This window comes from Acinonyx jubatus, chromosome A2 (assembly GCF_027475565.1).
Source record: "Acinonyx jubatus isolate Ajub_Pintada_27869175 chromosome A2, VMU_Ajub_asm_v1.0, whole genome shotgun sequence".
NCBI classification, from domain to species: Eukaryota; Metazoa; Chordata; class Mammalia; order Carnivora; family Felidae; genus Acinonyx; species Acinonyx jubatus.
This window is the reverse complement of record NC_069383.1, coordinates 24474126-24494138: the sequence shown is the minus strand read 5'-3', so window position 1 is coordinate 24494138 and position 20013 is coordinate 24474126. Positions and strand designations below refer to the sequence as shown.

Here is a 20013-nt window from a genome sequence, read left to right as displayed (position 1 = left end):
TCCCTTTTTGTATGCTGATTGTGAATTATCCATTCGAGCCAGACATGTGTAATTGGAGTAGAATTACTAATACACTCAAGAAAGCAGAACTTATAAATTTGTCTAAAGCAGCCTAATGCCATAGCACACAATTTAATGTTCTCTTTTTTCCACTGGGCAACTGATGAATACACCAGTGTCAGGTTATGAGCCATCGTTGGCCAAGGGGAAAATCTCCGGACCTTTCGTTAGTGGCCAAAAGAAGTGAATGAGAGCATCAAGTACATGGATCTAGGCTAATTCCATTTTTTTGTCTCTCTCCCTCTCATTCTCTTTAATTTCAAATTTTAGATAATGGGGAGGAGAAAGACAAAAGCTAGTAAGGCACGTAGAAAGCTTTTGTCCTTAACTCTATGCAGGGCAAGCGTGGCTAATAGATGCTTAGGATAATAATTTTCCAGGGCTATATTTCCAAAGTGATTAGGTGTTTTTCTGATAATCCAAATGGTATCTCAACATTTTCAGGAGATATTAAAATAAAATTAAATGTGATTTTGCCACATTTAAGAAGTTATCCTGGGGTGCCTTTGTGGCTTAGTCAGTTAAGCACCCGACTTCGGCTCACGTCATGATCTCGCAGCCTGTGGGTTCAAACCCTGCTTCAGGCTCTGCGCTGGCAGCTCAGAGCCTGGAGCCTGCTTCGGATTCTGTGTCTGCCTCTCTCTGCCCCTTCCCTGCTCCTACTCTGTCTCTCAAAAATAAATAAAAGATAAAACAAACAAATAAATAAAAAGTTATCCTAAGTAAACTAAGTTCATTCAGGAAATATTTACTGCCTACTTTATGCCAAGTATTGTACTAGACACTTGGATACAGAAATATGCAGCCCTTGCCCTCTTAGACCTCCTAATTTAGAAAGGAAGATAGACAGTCAATTTATAATTGTAAGATGGTGTAATGAATTCTCACAAGGGAGCACACACCAAGAAAAAAATACATTTGATCTTATTTTCACATGCTTGGCTTGTAGTAAATACCCAACAATGACAGCTGTTATTATTTCATGTGCTTTTACTCTCCTTGCTGCTCACTAAGCACCAGCACCACTGTCCCTTCAGGAGAAATCTGTAATTAGGGATAAGAAGTGAACAGAATGTAGCTACTAACCCTCTAAGCTGTGGAGAGAGGGGAAAGGCTGGTCGTGGGCAGGTTGTGGAGTGGGAATCTGGGGCCTTACCTGGTTCATCTAAGAATGTCTGTTAGCTGATAGGTTACAGAAGGGAAGGTTTGTGCCCTTGGTTCTCTGCTGGCTGTGCAGGTCCTCAAGTTCAGTTCTGTAAATTGATTTGAACAGCAGTAACACAAGTGGATCATTAAACATTTGTACTGTTTTGCTTTGTTTCTCTATCTCTTCATGTAGAAGTGTATTTGTGTGAATCTTTTCTTGCCTGTTCAGTCATTCCAGCTTTCTTCTCCAAACCCTGTGTGTTGACTATAAAACGTGAATGCGCTGTAGTTCAAAATGCAGTAACAAATAGGTGTTTGTTCTTCAGGCATTTCAAATCCCCAAGACCTCTCAACCTGCCACAGGTGGGGGTGTCCCCGTTCTCCTCTCTGGCCTGTGGGTGGGTGGAGCCACCCTCCTGCCCTTCTGGGGGCTTTCTGGTAACACCCTCAATTAATTCTCACCATATAGCAATACCTACAGCTGCTGACTCTGGGCTGTTGGCATTCTCCATGCAGCCAAACCCCACTCTGTGATAATGACAGTGTTTGCCAGCACGCTTCTGCAGTGACTCAGGAGACAGGGTGGCCAGCAAAGCAGCCTCTTTGTGGGAGTGGATTTTGAGAAGTGCTAATTCCGCGGCGGTTTGGAGATATTAATATCGTGCTGGCAGTAGATAAACAGGCAGCAGAGGGGCACATAATGAGAGAGAAACAGCCATAGCATCTTTTCCTATTTTCTCTACCCTCACATATTCTGTTCTTCTTCTTTTAAAAAAGTAATTTCCTGGGTTTCGATGAAGAGAGCCCTTCAGTGGCTTAAATATGCACATAGCGTGGTTAGTCCAGTCACCAGCATCTCGAGTCTGAGGTTCTAAGAACACCGGTGTGTTAAGAGTTAACTACGTTTCCAAACAACACTAAATCCTAGCATATGGTACGGTAGCCTATTGCTTACCCTACCTCCTCCCTGAAGGGCAGTCAACCAGATGGTTTGAGTGGGGCCTTTGGTGTAACTATGACAGACACAAAGGAAGATATAACCACCACTCTCCCCCAGCAGTATCATGCCTCTTGTCTTCCAGTGCTGGCTACAGGTAATTTTTGAAAATTCGGTTTTGCAGTTTGCAGCTTGTTTTTGCTTCACATCAAAGGTTCCTTTCCAGCTTGGGGAGGAATAGGCGGATCTGCCGCATTAGTTGTCTGAGCGTCATTTCCAATGTACGCTCTAGTTAGAGTACGAACCACGTGACACCTCGTATTCTACTGAAGAAAAGAGGATTCAACACATTCGAGAATTGCTTGAAGCAGGAGTCTACTTAGAATATTCCTGTAGTCCTAAAAGGACTTTTATCTGGAGTATTGCTCCAAAGCTGCTCATCTCAGATTTTACATGTTTTGCTTTATTTGTTCCCCCATCTCGTGCCATTTCTTCATAATGGACTCTCATTCCACCACAGTAACCCTCCCTCCCAAATCCATTCATAGCCTTACCTTCTAGAAGCCCCCTTTAGTGGGAGAACCACTGTCAGGAGTTCTGAGGAGAAGAGAATTACTGGGGGTGTTATGTTAAACTAACTTTTCTAACATTGCCAAGCTGGAATAAGGCATTTTCTAGTTATACTATAGGCTAGAAAGGAGATTTTAAGAAATTTAGGTCATGCTTTTATGTGTTCTGTTTTTTATCTGTGTGCTTGATATTTTAGAGCAGACTTTTCTTGAGGGTATTGGCTTGTTTATAACATTCTGTAAATAGCCCTGTCTAATGTGGGCTTTTTACAGATATATTCTGCTGGTTCTTATGTATGGATTGATATAGCATCTGACTGTAGTAACCAGAAAGATGCTGAGCTAGGGAACTTTGTTATTCTACCTTTCATTTGGATTTCTAGCCTTAACAACTCACTGGTCTTGAAATCCTTGGCTTCTCCCTCCCCGTGTCAGGATGCGTTAAGACCTCCAGGTGCTAACTGTTATTATTTCTGTTGACTGAGCCCCATGTGTACCTCTAGTGCTCACTGACCTATCTTTTCTGTTGCAGAAACATTGCTGAGGCCCTCGTCAGCAAAGGCCTAGCCACAGTGATCCGATACCGGCAGGATGATGACCAGCGGTCCTCGCACTACGATGAACTGCTTGCTGCAGAGGCCAGGTGAGATGAGTTATTATTAAAGTGAACACAGTGGGACCCACAGCCCCACTTTTTTCTTTCCCACTATCCTGCCCATCCCTGAGCAGAATGTAATGGCAAGCAATATGCTGGGAAAGCTTATAGTACGCTTTTATCCCAGTTTTTCCCCATCAGAAGAAAAGGGACACCCTCGAAATGTGCTGTGTAACCTTGATGAAGTACTACTTGGGCCTCCGTTGTTTTTAAATCTGCAAAATAAGCATATATCAGATATGATCTTATTTAGATGTAAAATGACTCCTAGGTGAGAACATAATTGTATAAGATATTTTTACCACCACCATCCTGTCATTCCCTGGGACTAACAATGGATCTCTGCCTCTGTGTGCAGGACATTTGCCTCAGGTTCTTACCTCCAGAGACCTCTGCTCCCCAGCCCCTCCCATTTATCACCCCTCAACCTTTTGTCATGTACAGAGGAAATGAAAACATTTATTAGGAAATGAGTTTTGGTTTCACACTTCTGACAGCTGGCAGGAGAGCACTTGAGAAGCCTTGTGACATTTTACTCTTGTCCTTGATCCCTGTGGCCGGTTGCCCCAAGGACATGCGTACTGCTCAGAGTTATTTCTTACCAGTGACATTGCTTATGGCTCTTACTCACAGAGACTTCTGTCACGGGGTGGTGCTGGTAGTTTAGTGATTCCCAGATTTCCCAGGAAAGAGCAAAAAACGAGCTTCTCGGGGCGCCTGGGTGGCTTAGTCGGTTAAGCGTCCGACTTCGGCTCAGGTCATGATCTCACGGTCTGTGAGTTCGAGCCCCGCGTCGGGCTCTGTGCTGACAGCTCAGAGCCTGGAGCCTGTTTCAGATTCTGTGTCTCCCTCTCTCTCTGCCCCTCCCCTGTTCATGCTCTGTCTCTCTGTCTCAAAAATAAATAAACGTTAAAAAAAAACAAAACAAACAAAAAAAAAAACACGAGCTTCTCTTGGTGAACTGACTTGGGTAGTTCAGCAGACTGTTTGGTCTCAAACAAAATATAGCCCATATTTCAAAGAGGTGTATGCCGCACTCAGCCACTTACTTAGTTCTAGAAGTTTAGTAGTTACCAGGCTGTGCTCTACAGTTTGAGGGGGAATGGGTTTGGGCACATGTTATCTATACTTCAGACTTCGTCATTGAGATCACTTCTTTTGCTCTTTGGCCCAGAACATTGCCCTGATATGTGACATTTACCTCTAACCCTGTGTCACATCCTGATGGATAGAGCATCTGTCGAATGTCACACAGAATGTCAGCTAAGAAATCAGTCTGTCAGACTGTTGTGGCTTTTTGGATTCTTTCTTGTGGGCTTTTCCCAATAGGCCCTGTCTAAAATCTGATTCATGAACACAAAGAGTTCAGTGAAAACACCGATATCTTTGGTTATTTAAGGTACTTTAATGGCCAGCATAAAATAACATGATATATGGTCCATAATTGGTGTTTCTCTTAATCCTTCCTCACTTCCTCCTCCTTGACCTGCCTATATTATCACTAAGGCAGCCTGGCTGAAAGAACCCATAGGGGGAAATGTGGCTTCATATCTCTGAGTACTATTTGATAACCTAGCTCTTCTAGGAAATGGACAGTAATTACACTGTACTTTGGTGGGACTCGGAGGGTGAGTCTGTGCTCAGCCTGTGGGTGGGCTCAGCCAGGCCTAGTGGTAACTTGAAAAATAGGTTTATGAATTCCTAGCATAGCAAGAGCACTAAGCAACACAGTAGGATCTAGACTCCTGTTTTTTGCCCCTGGGTCACTCTGCCACTAGTGAATATTTGTGACAGGCAGATAGATAGACATGAAAATAATTTGCATAGATGCTCTGGAAAGGGAGTCCACAAGAGGCTTTCTGTTTCTTTTCACTTTTTTTTTTTTACTTTTTTTTTTTTTTTTTTGAAAGTAAGCTATACATACCCAATGTGGGGGCTTAAACTCACAATTCTGAGATCAAGAGTCGCATGCTCTACCAACTAAGCTAGCCAGCTGCCCTAACAAGCTTTCTTACGCTGTTGGAAATAGCTATGTCATGCTAGTTTAATGAGTATGCATAGATGGTGACATTTGTACAGATTATGTTGTAAATATTTTCAGTTTTTATTTAAATTTCAGTTAACATACAGTATAATATTAGTTTCAAGTGTACAATATAGTGATTCAACACTTCCATACATCACCTGGTGCTTGTCACAAGTGTACTCTTTAATCCCCGTCACTTATTTAACACACCCTCCCACCCACCCACTCTGCTCACCATCAGTTTGGTCTCTGTAGTTAAGAGTCTGTTTTTTTGTTTGCCTCCCTCTTTCCCCCACCCCTTTGCTCATTTATTTTGTTTCTTAAATTCAACATATGAGTAAAATCCTATGGTATTTGTCTTTCTCTGACCAATTTCGCTTAGCATAATACTCTCTAGCTCTCGCTGTGTCATTGCAAGTGGGAAGGTTTCATTCTTTTTTATGGCTGAGGAATATTACATCGTGTATTTGTACACCACTTCTTCTTCATTCATCAGTCATTGGACACTTGGGCTGTTTCCATAACTTGGCTGTTGTAGATAATGCTGCTCTAAACATCAGAGTGCATGTATCCCTTTGAACTAGTATTTTTGTATTCTTTGGGTAAATACCTAGTAGTGTAGTTGCTGGATTATAGGGTAGTTCTGATTTTAACTTTTTGAGGAACCTTCCATTCTGTTTCCCAGGATGGCTGCACCAGTTTGCATTCCCGCCAACAGTGCAGGAGGATTCCCCTTGCTCCACACCCTCACCAATACCCGTTGTCTCTTGTGTTGTTGATTTTAGCCATTCTGACAGGTGCAAGATGATCTCTGTTTGTAGTTTTGATTTACATTTCCCTGATGATAAGTAATGTTGAGCATCTTTTCATGTATCTGTTGTCCATGTGTATGCCTTCTTTGGAGAAATGTCTATTCGTGACCCTGCCCATTTTTTAATTGGATTGTTTGTTTCTTGGGTGTTGAGGATAGTGAAATTTTTTAACTTTGAGGTTTAAGAAGAAAACAACCTCTTTAGCACTCATTTTAAGTGGAATCAATGTAACACATGCTTGTCTGCTAAAGCAGTGAGCAGCCTAGAGATAATTGTGTTGAGCCATTGCTTTCAGACTGATGGTAGAAAAACTGGCTTCGGGGTCATTGCAGTGTTGCAGGTTGAGTAAACAGAGGGGAATTAACCACTTCCCCAAACCTGTGAGGCACTGCCATAAGGCAGTACAGACCTCATAAAAAATTAGGAGAAATGGCCAGCGTGAACTGTGAGTCTTCCTTTAAAGCCGTATTGTTAGTGAGCCCCAGGAGGGCAGCCCTGTGCCATCTTCTAGACACTGACTCCCAGCGAGGTGAATGAAGATCCGAGAAAGACTGGAACACCTGCCAGATGGGAATGGGGGTTTTGTAGCTATTAAAAAATAGTTTCAGTGCAGAACGTACCTTCCCCCCTTTTTAGTGGTAGAGTTGACCCCGCTGTTTTCTGGCACTCCGCTTTATTTTAGTTTGCTTTCGCTTTGAAGCACTTCCTTCCCCCATGATACTCTCCCCATGTTGCCTTCGAGTTCTTACTTGGTTCTGTCACGATACAGCATGTCAGAGCTCGTTTTACATGCTTCTGCTGCCCCTTATCCTGCCTGTCCATTGAATATTATCTGTGGGTAGGGTTATTTTCCCCTAGATAGATTAGCTGTTTTTCCAGTTGAACTCTGCCTTATAATTTTATGCCCCTGTCTATGCAGATCCTCCACCTCCCTGCTTAGTGTCCTCTGCAGATCTCATTAGTGAGATGTTTACTCCTTTCCTGGGCCCTGAATAGAACCCCTAAACAAGAATGGCTTCAGTGTTGACCTCGAGTCTCTCACCGTATGGACTGTCACTTAACTGTCTTTTGATTTTCACCCTTCAGCTACTTTTTAGTCTTTGGTGATTGTCTGCTGAACCCAGCTAATTTGAATTAATTTCCCAAGTCCAGTTTCTTGAGGTACTATATCTAATGCTTTAGCAAAGGCCAAATTAGTAACATCTGCTATATTCCTATCAGTCTTTCATCCTGGAACTTGTTGGGTAAATAATATGTGGGCGAAGGTAATGAAGCAAGGCCAGTACTTTATGTTAGCCCTTCCCCACGAGGGTGTTGACTCCAACAGATTACTTTGTCCCTGACCCCTGGCGTCCTGTCCCCGGGGCTGTCCCTAGTGGTATTGGCAGTGGCGCACAGTGCTCTTCCTTGGACTTTGCTTTCCACGGCACTGCTTGGCCATTAATCCTTTTAGAGAAGCGTAAGCTTTGGGGAAAGGGCAGCCTGCTAACTCAGCGGACTCCTTGGGTCAGCGCAGCGCAGGAGTCGATGAGCTTTCTCAGGGCTCTGCAGCCACTGCTTCCCCCGCAAGGGGGTATATTCTGCCGTCCTTCCTCAGACCATCTGATTGGAGCTCAGGGAGTGATGTGTTATGTGCGTCCTGGGAAGCCAGGAAAGAGAGAGAGGAAGAAGAGTTTGAAGTTTGCCTGTCGCTTTCAGACCTGTCCACCTGCCTGCCAGAAACAGGCTCACACCACTTAGGCAACTGTGTTCAGTGTGCCGACCCTTTGAGGCCCCTTCATTCACATGCCTCTCAGCCTTTGGGAAACCCTCATTATGTCTCAGATCCCTGGCATATTTGGAGGAAAGCACATCTTTTTTGTTGAAAGGATGAATAAACCCCTAATCCCAATAGGCACCTTCCTTTCCACTTTAGTTGTCTGTCATCGGCTGCCTCCTCCCTCATTACCTTGTGTCCTGGCAAGATAAGGTTTTGGCATTTTGCTGGTACTCTCCCACCTCGCTTCTCTCATGGACTCCATTGAAAAATTGTTGATTTTTTTCCCCCAGAGTTCTAAGAGCTCCAGTGTGTGTGCTTCGTGTTTTTAATTAAAACAACAACAAAAAAACAAAACAAAACAAAACAAAACAAAAAAAACCTTATATACAGCTGACCCACACTTTGTGTTGACACTCCTGTACTTGGTTCCCCCTATTAGGGTCCTCGTATGGGCTCCTTTGAGAGTCTGATGCATCATTTCTTTTCAGCACCATCCTAATTTTTCATCCCCATATTGACTTTGCAACATTTTCTGTTCCCATTTTATTTCAGTATTTCTCACTCAACTGGGTCCCTGAATTACTTGGCTTGATGGGTGTTCTAAACTTAAGGTGGGACTTTTGACTCCTTCAGAGAATCTGTCTCGTATCCTTTTGAGGTATTTCCAAGATACTGAGTCATTATTGGGACCCTTCTCATTTTCTCTCCTATTCTAGCTTGTGTATTTGATATGACACATCCAGTTTAATTTGAAGTGGGCCAGAATGTGAATTACCTTAGTGTTCTAAGAGGTCTTCCAAGTGGGGTTTTGCTGAGCTTGTTATGGGCACTGAAGATGAGCTGGTAATGCTTGGAGTCGCATCAAAGCCTGGCTGTGTGCCTTGTTTTCCTTGGATGTCCAGACCCGGAGGATATCATCTGTGTACATTCTCCTAAAGTTACCAGTAACTTTATTTAAAAACGTAATATTTTAAAATTTCCTAGAAACTGTTAGAATCTGCAGCTTGTTGCAGGAAAACACAGAAGTTATGTTAGCTCAGTGTTGGGACTTTATTCCTTTAAGGCACCTTTTACTTCTAAGATTTTGTAATTTCAACATAAGGATGTATATATTCAGAAAAGAAATTGATGCCCTGGCTTGACTGTTGGAAAGCAATTGCATCGAACAGTCTAGTGTCTGAGCAGACTTAAATGAATTTAGATTCATTCTGGACATACATAATGAGGTTAGGGTTATCTCGGGAGAAGAAAAAAGGGCAGGCTCTCCCTTATCTTTTGGTGTGTATTCTCTGTCTCACCCGGCACACTGCAGACTTAGAAACCTGGCGCTGTCCCCGTCGTTGAAAGGCGAGTACAGCCTGCCCCCGCTGCAGCTCCGCCGGGGCTCCCTGTCTCCCCAGTCTCCACACAGACTCATTTTTCTCATTGAACAAACCTTGCAACACGCCCTTGCCTCAAAAATGAAAACAAAACAGCTAGTGCTCCTGCCTTGCTGACTTCTGCATGTCTAATCTCCAAACCCCATAAACACCAGCCCTTGATTAAAATCCTATCGAATAGCTTTTGTGTTTACCTAGTATGGTTGACAGCTCCCTCCCTGTTGCAGACTTCTCTCTCCTTGAACCTCTAGGAAATCTGTGCTGGCATTGCCATCACAGACGGGTCAGAAGGCTAGAACTTGCTCTTTCCTGGGCCAATATCAATTAGCCATTTCAGAGAGAAACTGAAGTAACATTCTCTCTGGGTGATGCAGTTCCTGGGGGCTGAGAGGGGCTTACTAATGTCCGTGTATCTCCACTGAAGGGCTTTCAGCACCACTGACAAGAACCGCAGGTACCACAGGAGCTGCAGGTCTCCTACTCCTGATTTAACCATAGCAGCTCCACTTTTTCCCTGACTTACAGGAGTTTTTCCCCAAAATTTTGATAGGTGAAAAAAAGAAATTTTCAGCTGTTTCTTGGAAAAAATACAAAACTTTTGGACAAGGTCCCTTCTCTCTGTATGTTTAATTCAACTGGCATTTACAGTATTGGTTCTGAATGAAATGTGAAGACTTAACTCACCAGCACTTTCCATTGCTATGTTAAAACCTCTGGCTTTAGGATTCTGAAATGGAAGAGCTCAGCACTGCTGGTTTGACACAGTTCCGATTTGTTAAATCTCTTAATAAAAATCAAGTTTCATCTCTATACCAATCCAGTGAGAAAATTGATGTTGAGTTGTATGTTTTGAAATTTTAAAACTAATAAATCCTATCACAGTGTATAGATTATATGAGTTAACCAGTTCTCGAAGAAAACAAATCATTCCTCTCCTGGGAATAGTTGTTCAAGGCAGGTTTATCTTGGATGTGATGGCTTTGCATTCATTTCTTCTCTCCATTCTCATTTTCGTGAGTATATCCTGGGTCCCAGGCATTGGGGATAATAGTAATGAAGAAAAAAGATAATAGACTCAAGCCTTACAAAGCATGTAATCTCAGAGGGACCGACATTAAATAACTTGAATAATACCTCTGGATATGGCGATTTTCCTATTTCTTCTCTTTTCCTCCTGTTTTCTTAGCCCCTCCTCTTTTCTCCCTGTCCGTTATTAACACTGCCTGCCTTACATCTTCTTTTATTCTATCTCTCATTTCTATTAAATTTTCCCATGAGAGCATTTCCCTGAAATTCATCTCTTCTATTCAGCCTCTGTTCTTATCTTTTTGATAGTTTAATGGTACAGCTTTAAATAAACCAAGATTTCTCACTTTCAATCTAATGACCTCAACAAATGAAAATTTCTCGTTGAATAAAACTAGGTCCTACTGAATATTGTTAGAAACAGAGCTTCGATTGAAAGTTTTCTTCTTTACTGTTTAATCGTAGAATTGTGTAATCGGGGTGTCGTTGGGTTTTTAGCCCGAGTATCCTAGAAAGCTGGAGCCAGGTGAATGATCTGTACTCCCCACTCAGCTGCACTACGTCATGCCTGTGCAGCTTGGAGGCCAGCACAGAGAAAGGGGCTGTTCTTTCTCCTCAGTATCCTAGCGGCGGCCTTTCTTTTTTGACCCTGGAAGTATACACCCGACTACATGTTGTCTTTGCAGTTAGGTGTCATGGTTATGAGGTTGTTCGTGGGATTCAGCACATGTCAGTTGGGGGGTGGTTCACTGGTGGGGAATAGGGTAGACTTGCTATTACAAGTAGATGCCGTAACGGAAAATGCATGAAAAGAACTGGTGTGGGGAAATGATTTGACGATACAGCTGAATGTGGGGAAATTTAGCTTTTCCCTTTCTTCAGAGAAGATGATGCACTCAACATCCAAATAGCAGTAATCAATCTGCATTTAAAGCAACACAAATGGCTACTTCGAGAGAGCTGTGTTTCCAGATAGTTTTCTCCCTCAGGATATTAGGAGGATCTGCTCAGCCTCTTTATTGTATCCTTCTCTTCTCTCCCTGCCCCCAGTTCCTTCTGGTAGAACTCAAGCTGTGAGATATCTTGATGACCACTGTGAGGGGTTGGGGACGGTTGGAACCCATTAGGGGTTTTTTTGCTATGTTATACACAAAGCCCCGGCTGGTTCTACAGGTCAGGGTCAAATAATGAACTCATAATAAATCTTCCTCGCCCAGTCTTGGCTGTAATCATTGGTGTGCTCTGGTTATATTCATTCAGAGGAAGTTCTGGAGTTATCTTTCTAGGTAATCTGATTTGTCTGCACATACCACAGAGTGGCTTACCTTCTCACTGTCCTCTTGGCTAAGAGGCTCGTGCTCCTTTCACACAACACCTAAATATGTGGTTTCAAAATATGTTTCAGACATATTTCAAAAAAACATTTGAAGATTATCTTATTGGAAATGTAATTTTAATCCAAAATGAATTGTAACAGTAAAGTGAGAACACTTGACATTGACCCTTGACTCTTTCGAATGCCTTACAAGTTGACTCCCTAACCCATTGGTTCTCAAAGTATGATCTTCTGACCTGCAATGCCATGCTCACTTAGAAACTTTTTATAAAGGTGAATTTACAGACTTCCCCAAAATTTCCCCCACCCCAGACCTATTGAATCAGAAACTCTGGAGTTGAGTCCCAGCAATCTCTTAGAACATACACCTTGGGTGATTGTGGTACACACTAAAATTTGAGAAGCACTGCCCAATTCCTGACCACTGTAAAATAAGTCAAAATAGGTGTCCTTCTATGGAAGATTAATAATCTTTATTATAATTGGAATTAAGATCATGGTTCTCAGTAATAGAGAACAAGCCAGGGAATGGAGAAGCTTTGGATTCCTTTGGATTCCGCTGCCTCGTAGGGCCTTCTCTGTGATCACAGCCGTACTTGTTCTCCGTCAAGCCAGGTAAACAGCTGCCTATCCCTTCGACTCTTGTCTCTGTCCCCTTCCTCAAACTCTGCATTCATGGCTCCTTAATTTGATTCCTTCAGGGTAGCCTCCACCAGCTCTTGGCTAATTTAATGTGAAGTCATCTTGAGGGTTGCTGTGCTTTGCTTGATTTGGCTCATCTGCAATGTCAGGTGGTTGAGTGGGTTGGAGAGCTGAGTCTCTATTACCAACATCCCTATCCTACTTTTGCTCTAATCCTTGGAAATCTCTCAGGATGACTGTAGTTGGAATAATTAATCACTGATACATCAATGTGCACAATTTTATAGCTGCTTGTGAAGAGGAAATCTGCTTCATAGTTTTCTTTGCATCTAAATTTCTTATAAACTCTCTTGTGCACTTTTGTTTTATCTTAGGCTGCCCCTGACTCTTCCCCTCCAGCTTTGGGCACAGAAGTTCAGAAGAATTACTTCCCATTCCTCTTGCTTCTGCGTCAGGTTCAGAGAGCCAGATCTCTAGTGGAACAGCAATGAATCTTTCCTAGTAGGTCCCAGTAAATGTAGCTCACATTGGAAAAACCATTTTCTAAACAGTGACTCTGTTGCTTTTCACTCAGTCAAAAGACACATTAAAACTTTCTGATTTTTTTTTTCATGTTACAGTGACAAATATTTCATCAAATACATTGGGGATAAAAACAAATACATGGTTTCATGGGGATCTGGATGAGCAATTAAATCATTACAAATATAGTTGTAAGAGTGGAGATAAGGTAGGTATCTGGGAGGCATAGGGAAGAAGCACCTAAATCAAAGAGGTCTTCTCCCCTGAGTCCATGAGGTGAGGCATGTTATGCTGGTTCACCTTGGCAAAAGGAGATGGAAACCACTATCAATATTTGTTGCCTAATGACACAGTGTATGTGTCCGCTTGTATGAATTTATCCTAAAGAATGATTGGGCAAGCACCCAACAGTTTATTTAAGTTATTCCTGGGGCACCTGGGTGGCTCAGTCATTGAGCCTCCGACTTCTCAGGTCATGATCTCACAGCTTATGAGTTCGAGCCCTGTGTCAGGCTCTGTGCTGACAGCTCAGAGCCCGGAGCCTGCTTCAGATTCTGTGTCCCCCTCTCTTCTGCCCCTCCCCTGCTTGTGCTCGCTCTCTCTCTCTCTCTCTCTCTCTCTCCCTCCCTCTCAAAAATGAAAAGAAAAAAAATTTTTTTTAATTTTAAGGAAAAGTTATTTCTCATGACATCACTTATAATAGTATTATATTCACATAAGCAGCTAGCAAAAGGTGATCAATTAAATTATGGAGTTTGCATCCATGTGATGAATTTATCTTCAGCGATTAAAATGATGTAAAAAGTAACATAAGGAAGTATTCATTTCGTTATCATTTCTAGCAGAAAAAAGAGACTACAAAACTATTCCGCAATTTTCTTTCTTTTTTAATGTTAGTTTTGAGAGACAGAGCATGAGTGGGGGAGGGGCAGAGAGAAGAGAGAGACATAGAATCCAAAGCAGGCTCCAGGCTCTGAACTGTCAGCACAGAGCTGGACTCGGGGCTCGAACTCACAGACCACAAGATCATGACCTGAGCTGAAGTCAGACGCTTAACTGGCTGAGCCACCCAGGTGCCCCTATTCTGCAATTTTCTTAAAGTGTAAGTGGATGGGTGTGTGTATCAGCACTTAGAAACTATGTCAGTGGTGCTTCCATCTTGGAATAAAATTATGGATCGTTTCACCAGTTTTTATTTCTAATGGCCATGTATTGCCTTTGTGATGAAGAAAGTTTTAAAAGCAGTTATCGTTGGGGCAGTTTTGAGCTGTCATTGCTTCTGATCTGACCTTTTTTTGTGGCCTTGTCCTTTCAAAAAGACTTTAGACTGATATTGACCATTTCTACCCAGCTCTCCCAGTCATTTGGTCCTAATCTAGGACAATGGAGTTTGCTTGTGTTCCCTGGAAGTCTAGCACTAGGATACCTCTTCTCTGATAGTCGGCTGACATGGAACTCACCATCTGCCTCCCTCCCCTACCCCCCTTACCTAAGCTCTGCAGACCTGTTGTCACGCCTGGCACAATAGCGTGTGTCTTGGTTTCTTCTTATATTAGTTTTAGATGAGATGATGGCTAAGAGTTCTTTGTTATTTGCTTTAATCCCTCATAATACCTACTGACTCATTAGTCTGCCTGCCTCCCCTTGACCATAGGATTCAGTTTTCTCATTTCTAGTCTGTGTGCTCTCCATCTTTTCTGTCTCTCTTATCAGTAATTCTGATTTTGTTGAAAATCCAGCTGCATAATCTTAGCACCCCCACCTACCATTGTGCACCTGTGCCTGCTCTGTATCTTATTTCCTGAGTGTCAGGACCCTGTTGTTTTCTCCAGCTGCCAAGGAACCAGTAGAAAGGCCAAAGGAATTGTTTATCGCTGCTGTGTTTCATTGATATCTATATTTGGTTCATGCTGAAACACTATATTCACCAATGTGACCTCAAGCACAGTGAGAGGTGCTTTAGAAGTTTAGCAAGTTATTTACTCTTTGTTCTGCTTTTTAACCTTTTCTGTTGGAATTGTTTTCTTTTCCTTTCAGTCATCTATCTGGTATTGTCTAGTAGGAATTTCATACAACCCTGCCACTTTGTTCTGTTTCATTGTTTATGGTGATCAGAGCTTTGCTCTCACTTCACTGCCCATCTCCTCTAGTCCTCGATGTACTTCTGCTTCTGTTCAGAGGCCAGGCTGTAAGCTCCTCTGCCTGAACCATTCCAGGGAGCAAAACCAATATGCCTAAGAATGGGAGCATAGATCATGAAACTGTATCCAAGAGAGTCAGCAAGCCTCACTCTTTTGCCCTACAGTCACTTGGGCGTTATCCTGGTCTCCAATTTGAAATATTTTCAACATTCTGCATTAGTCAGTCACCAGTCATTTGTTCAGCTTTACTTGGCAAACAATAACGGAACTAGATGACCCTGAGTTTATAACGATGTGAACATAGCCTCTGTGTCAAATACCATCACAAATCTTACGGACAGACTCCTAACCCTCAAAGGGCCGGAAGTCTACCTATAAGAAATGAAGGGGAGCACATGGTGAACTTTGAAAGTAGCGTGTTACCTTCCATGATGGCGTGCTGACCCGAGTGACACGCGCACTCACATTGATAAAATGTAATGACTATATATATTTGAGTACGATTCTACCATCCTTTCATAGAGACGCCCAGCATACAAACTGCAGCTTACCTAGGACCCCAGGTTAAGTATCACTGATGTGGTAACTGATTAATGCTTGGGGCGAGCTTGTTGCTACGGATACAGTATAACTCTCTTCATTCTGTAGTTCAGACCTGCCTGGGCACATGTAATGAATAACTTTCACTCATGAGGCCTGAAGACAGTGGGCCTACTTGGATGGGAAGGAGTAACACGGGAAGCATGTGAAGACATACACTGCGAATGTATGGTAGAGGCCCACAAAAACCAAGCATTGTATTTCTCACTGGACATCACAGGCCGGTGGTCTTTGTTTTGGGTGTAAAAGGAAGGCAGCAGAATGGCGAAATGGATTTTTCTGGGGAAGTCGTGCAGCAGTGTGTGCAGTCAAATCAGCGTGACGTGCAGTATCAAAAGGGATTGAGCCAGTGAAAAGTTTCCTGATGTTGGGGCGCCTGAGTGGCTCTGTCAGTTAAGCGTCCAGCTCTTGATTTTGGAGCAGGTTATGCTCGCACAATTTGTGAGAGCTGGCTCCATGCTGGCAGCGCAGAGCCTGCTTTGGGATTCACCCCTCTCCCTCTTTCCCTCTCAGCTCCTCCCCCTGCTTGTGTACACATGTTCTCTCCCTCTCTCTCAAAATAAATATTGAAAACAAAACAAAAAAAAACCTGTTTAATTTTCCTGATGTTATCTTGGAATAAATTGCTGAGGACCTGGCACACTAGGGTTACAAAAGGGCCAAGTGAGTTCAGTTAGGACGGAAGAGGGGTGCCTTGGTGGCTCAGTCGGGTGAGCATGTGACTCTTGATTTGGGCTCAGGTTAAGATTGCACGGTTCGTGAGATGGAGCCAGAGCACGCGGTCTGCTTGAGATTCTCTCTCCCTCTCTTTCTGCCCCTCCCCTGTGCACAGTCTCTCTCTCTCAAAATACAGAAATAAACCAAAAAAAAAAAAAAAAAAAAAAAAGGAAGGAAGGAAGGAAGTATTGGGTGTAGGTGATGAAGCCGAAGCAATTAAGAAACATTTTGGTTCCTAGTTACCGAGAAAGTGTTGTTAAAGGGAAATTGTGGATTCAGGAACTCCTGATCTCTCTCACTTCTACAGCCTCCCTTGCCTCATCATCCCCCTGCTACCTCTCTGTTATATGCCATTTCTATAATCCACCACTTTGTTTTCTTTAGATCTCTTTTATGTATGAAAGCAGTTGTTATGAAACTGTGTGGGAAGTTCCTGTTCCCCAGAAAAATTCACGTGTGTAATTCTACCATTTCAGTGTAGTTTATAGATAGTCCCATCCTAAGTATGAGTCTCATTTAAGTCCCCCACTTAAGAATTCCTTTTTTTTTTTAAGTTTATTTATTTATTTTGAGAGAGAGCGAGCTAGTGAGCGAGTGGGGGAGGGGCAGAGAGGGCGGGAGAGAGAGAATCCCAAGCAGGCTCCACACTGTCAGCCCAGAGCCCATTGTGGGGCTTGAACCCATGAAACTGTGAGATCATGACCTGAGCCAAAACCAACAGTTGGATGCTTAACCAACTGAGCCACCCAGGCACCCTCCCACCCCAACTTAAGAATTTCTGATGAGACAACTGTTTTATGATTGGGTCAGGTTGAGTCTAACTGTAAAGCCTTGACTTTCTTTGTAATCACTCAAAAATATACATTCAAAATAACAGTCTACCACCATTGATTTGGAATTAAGACTGTGGTCCATTTATGGCACAGGATGAACTGTTACGTGTCATAACTGCCTTGGAGAGGTTTGGGCCCTAGGTTTTTCTGCCTGAGCATGGAATCCCAAAACCTTAGAGCAAACTCTGTTCCTTTGCATCAAGAGTGATGATATTCTCTGGGGTGCCTGGATGGCTCAGTCAGTTAAGCGTCCGACTTTGGCTTGGAGCATGATCTCACAGTTCGTGAGCTCGAGCCCCATGTCGGGTTCTGTGCTGACAGCTCAGAGCCTGGAGCCTGCTTCAGATTCTGTGTCTCCTTCTCTCTCTGCTCCTCCCCTGCTCATACTCTGCCTCTCTCTCAAAAATAAACAAACATTTAAAAAAAAAAAAAGAGTGCTAGGATCCTAATCCTGTGGTGTTGAGGCAGTGGAGGTAATCTCAGTGTTCTCACCTGTCTTTGCAAAGTTCATGTTTTTACTTCTGGTAGGGAGATAGTAGCATCTCATACATGAGATTTTCAAACTTTGCTGTTTAAAGAAAGGAAAGTGTTGGGGCGCCTGGGTGGCTCAGTCGGTTAAGCATCTGATTCTTGGTTTCAGCTCAGGTTATGATCTCACGGTTTCAAGAGTTCAAATCCTAGGTCAGGCTCTGCACTGGCAGCGTGGAGTTTGCTTGGGATTCTCTCTCCTTCTCTCTTTGCCCCTCCCCCAACTCATGCTGTCTCTGTCTCTCTCAAATGTATAAACAAACTAAAAAAATAAAATAAAAAGGAAGAAAGGAAAAAAAGAAAAGAAAAATGTTTTCCAGTGATTGGAATGGGATTCCTCTCCAATACTGTGGCTTCTAGAAGCACCCTACAAAGCTGAGTTTTCATCCCTCTTCTGCCCTGTTACCCCTTTGTATGCATGTGGACACTTACTCCCTTTTCCTGTCTGGTGATGATTTCTGTCCATTATCAACACTGCTTGGCTTTGCCATATTTGTACTGCTGCTTCCTGGAGACGAAAGCTTCTGCGAGGAGCAGGCTGTGTTCTGCCCCACTGCTTCCTTTCTCCTGGCTGGCCGGAGCACCAGCCTGCTTTTGTGAGAAAGCAGCTATTAAGCAGACACAGCAGGAGAAAGTTTAGAAGTCAGGAGTTTCATTCCTTGCCTAATGAAAAGGGATGTTGAGCTGTGGTTGCAGCCTGCAGGGAGAGGGAGAGGGAGAGGGAGTGGGAGTGTGGGGAGGGGAGTCAGGTGTTTGCTCTGTGGAGTAGGTTTCAGTGGAAGCAAACCTGCTATTTCACTACTGTCCCAGGTCTCAAAGACCAAGCTTCCCAAACCTATCCCAGGGAAACCTGGTCACATAAGATGCAGGGAGGCTCCACTGAGAGGTAGTGACAGAGCAGTGGAAGCTGAATCTCCCCTTCATTTACCATTTATGCAGTGGTTAACAGGCAGTCATGTCACTGTCCTTAGAATCCTGTAACAAGATGTATGTTCTATGTCCTTCGGCAAAGAACCGTGGCAAGCCCGCTACTCTTGGTGTTTGCTCCTTTCCTCTTTGAGGCGCATACATGAATTTCTATACTGGGCACTTTCCCCGGATGCTCTCCTGAGAAGCTCTTGCTGTGGCATCAGGCTTGTCTGCAGGGATGCCTCCCAGGTCATTTCTGGAGAAGTTTGAGAACAGGAGCCAAAGCAGCCTCAGCACAGGGAAGGAGACCCAAGCTGAATTAGACCATGTAGCTAATTTCTCAGAGAACCCTCGTACTTTGCAGCCTGGGTCCAGTGCACCACATCCGCTTTACAGTGCTTCCTAGGTGGGCATTATTTGACTCAGTGTTTACAAATTCTTTCATTTTGCCACTGTTTTCTTAAGAGCTAACAGAACTGTTGCTCAGTTTATATATGATGATGTTAAAATACTGCTTTCTTGCTGCCTCTTGAATGTGCCTGAAACTGATCTAATTTAGCACTCATAAATCTGGTAAGATTAAGCCTTTGAAGATTTTTCCAAAATCAATGTCTAAATGCAAATAAATATCTGATAGGTAGAACATAAAGTTTTTCTTTTTTTCAAAAATTTTTATTAATACCTAATTCTAAAGAATTTTGTTTTTGTTTTTTTTTTTTTAATGTTTAATTTTTGAGAGAGAGAGAGACAAAGCATGAGCTTTGGAGCAGAGAGAGAAAATGGAGACACAGAATCCGAAGCAGGCTCCAGGCTCTGAGTTGCCAGCACAGAGCCCGATGCGGAGCTTGAACTCATGGATTGTGAGTTGATGACCTGAGCCAAAGTCTGACACTTAACTGAGCCACCCAGGCGCCCCAAGAATTTTGGTTTTTAAATGTCATATGTACACTATTATTCATGTGTTCTGGCTTTAGGGTACTATTTTTTCTCCCTCAACCATGCTGAATCTTGGTTAAGTCCTGGATTTCTGCTTTGGGCACAAAACTACTTTGGGGTCACTAAAGGAAAACAGAATTTTTGGTTTATCACCTCACTGCTTTTGCCTCGAGAACCTTTGTTTTCTAACTTACTGCCCAGGCCATGTTCTTTTTTCCTTGTAGTTTATGAAATGCTCTCCAGCCCCCTTGAAAGGCCACAAGTTTAGCCGTGCTGTCACATGAACCCGTCTGTGTATAGGGCAGGTCCATTTATTTTGGTTGTCCTTGTTGTTAGAAGAGGATAAGGCTGTAGGCATTTTGTGGCCCCAGAGGACTTGCAGAAGGCTTAGCAGGCCTCGCCTTAAAGGAAGGTGAGTTATAATCAGGGCTTGCCTGAGCTTGCCTCGCCTCACTGAGGCTTCTTGTTCTTAAGGCTGCT

General features: G+C 43.1%; 1 protein-coding gene across 2 annotated transcripts in view; it reads left to right on the top strand.

The window, feature by feature from the left end:
• Positions 1-20013, top strand: part of SND1 (staphylococcal nuclease and tudor domain containing 1) — a 420776-nt gene that overhangs the window by 226304 nt on the left and 174459 nt on the right. For both annotated transcript variants that reach the window (XM_027075404.2, XM_053218125.1), the window contains one exon: positions 3245-3355. In XM_027075404.2, the coding sequence (XP_026931205.2) occupies positions 3245-3355 (111 nt within the window). The remainder of the gene's footprint in view (positions 1-3244; positions 3356-20013) is intronic.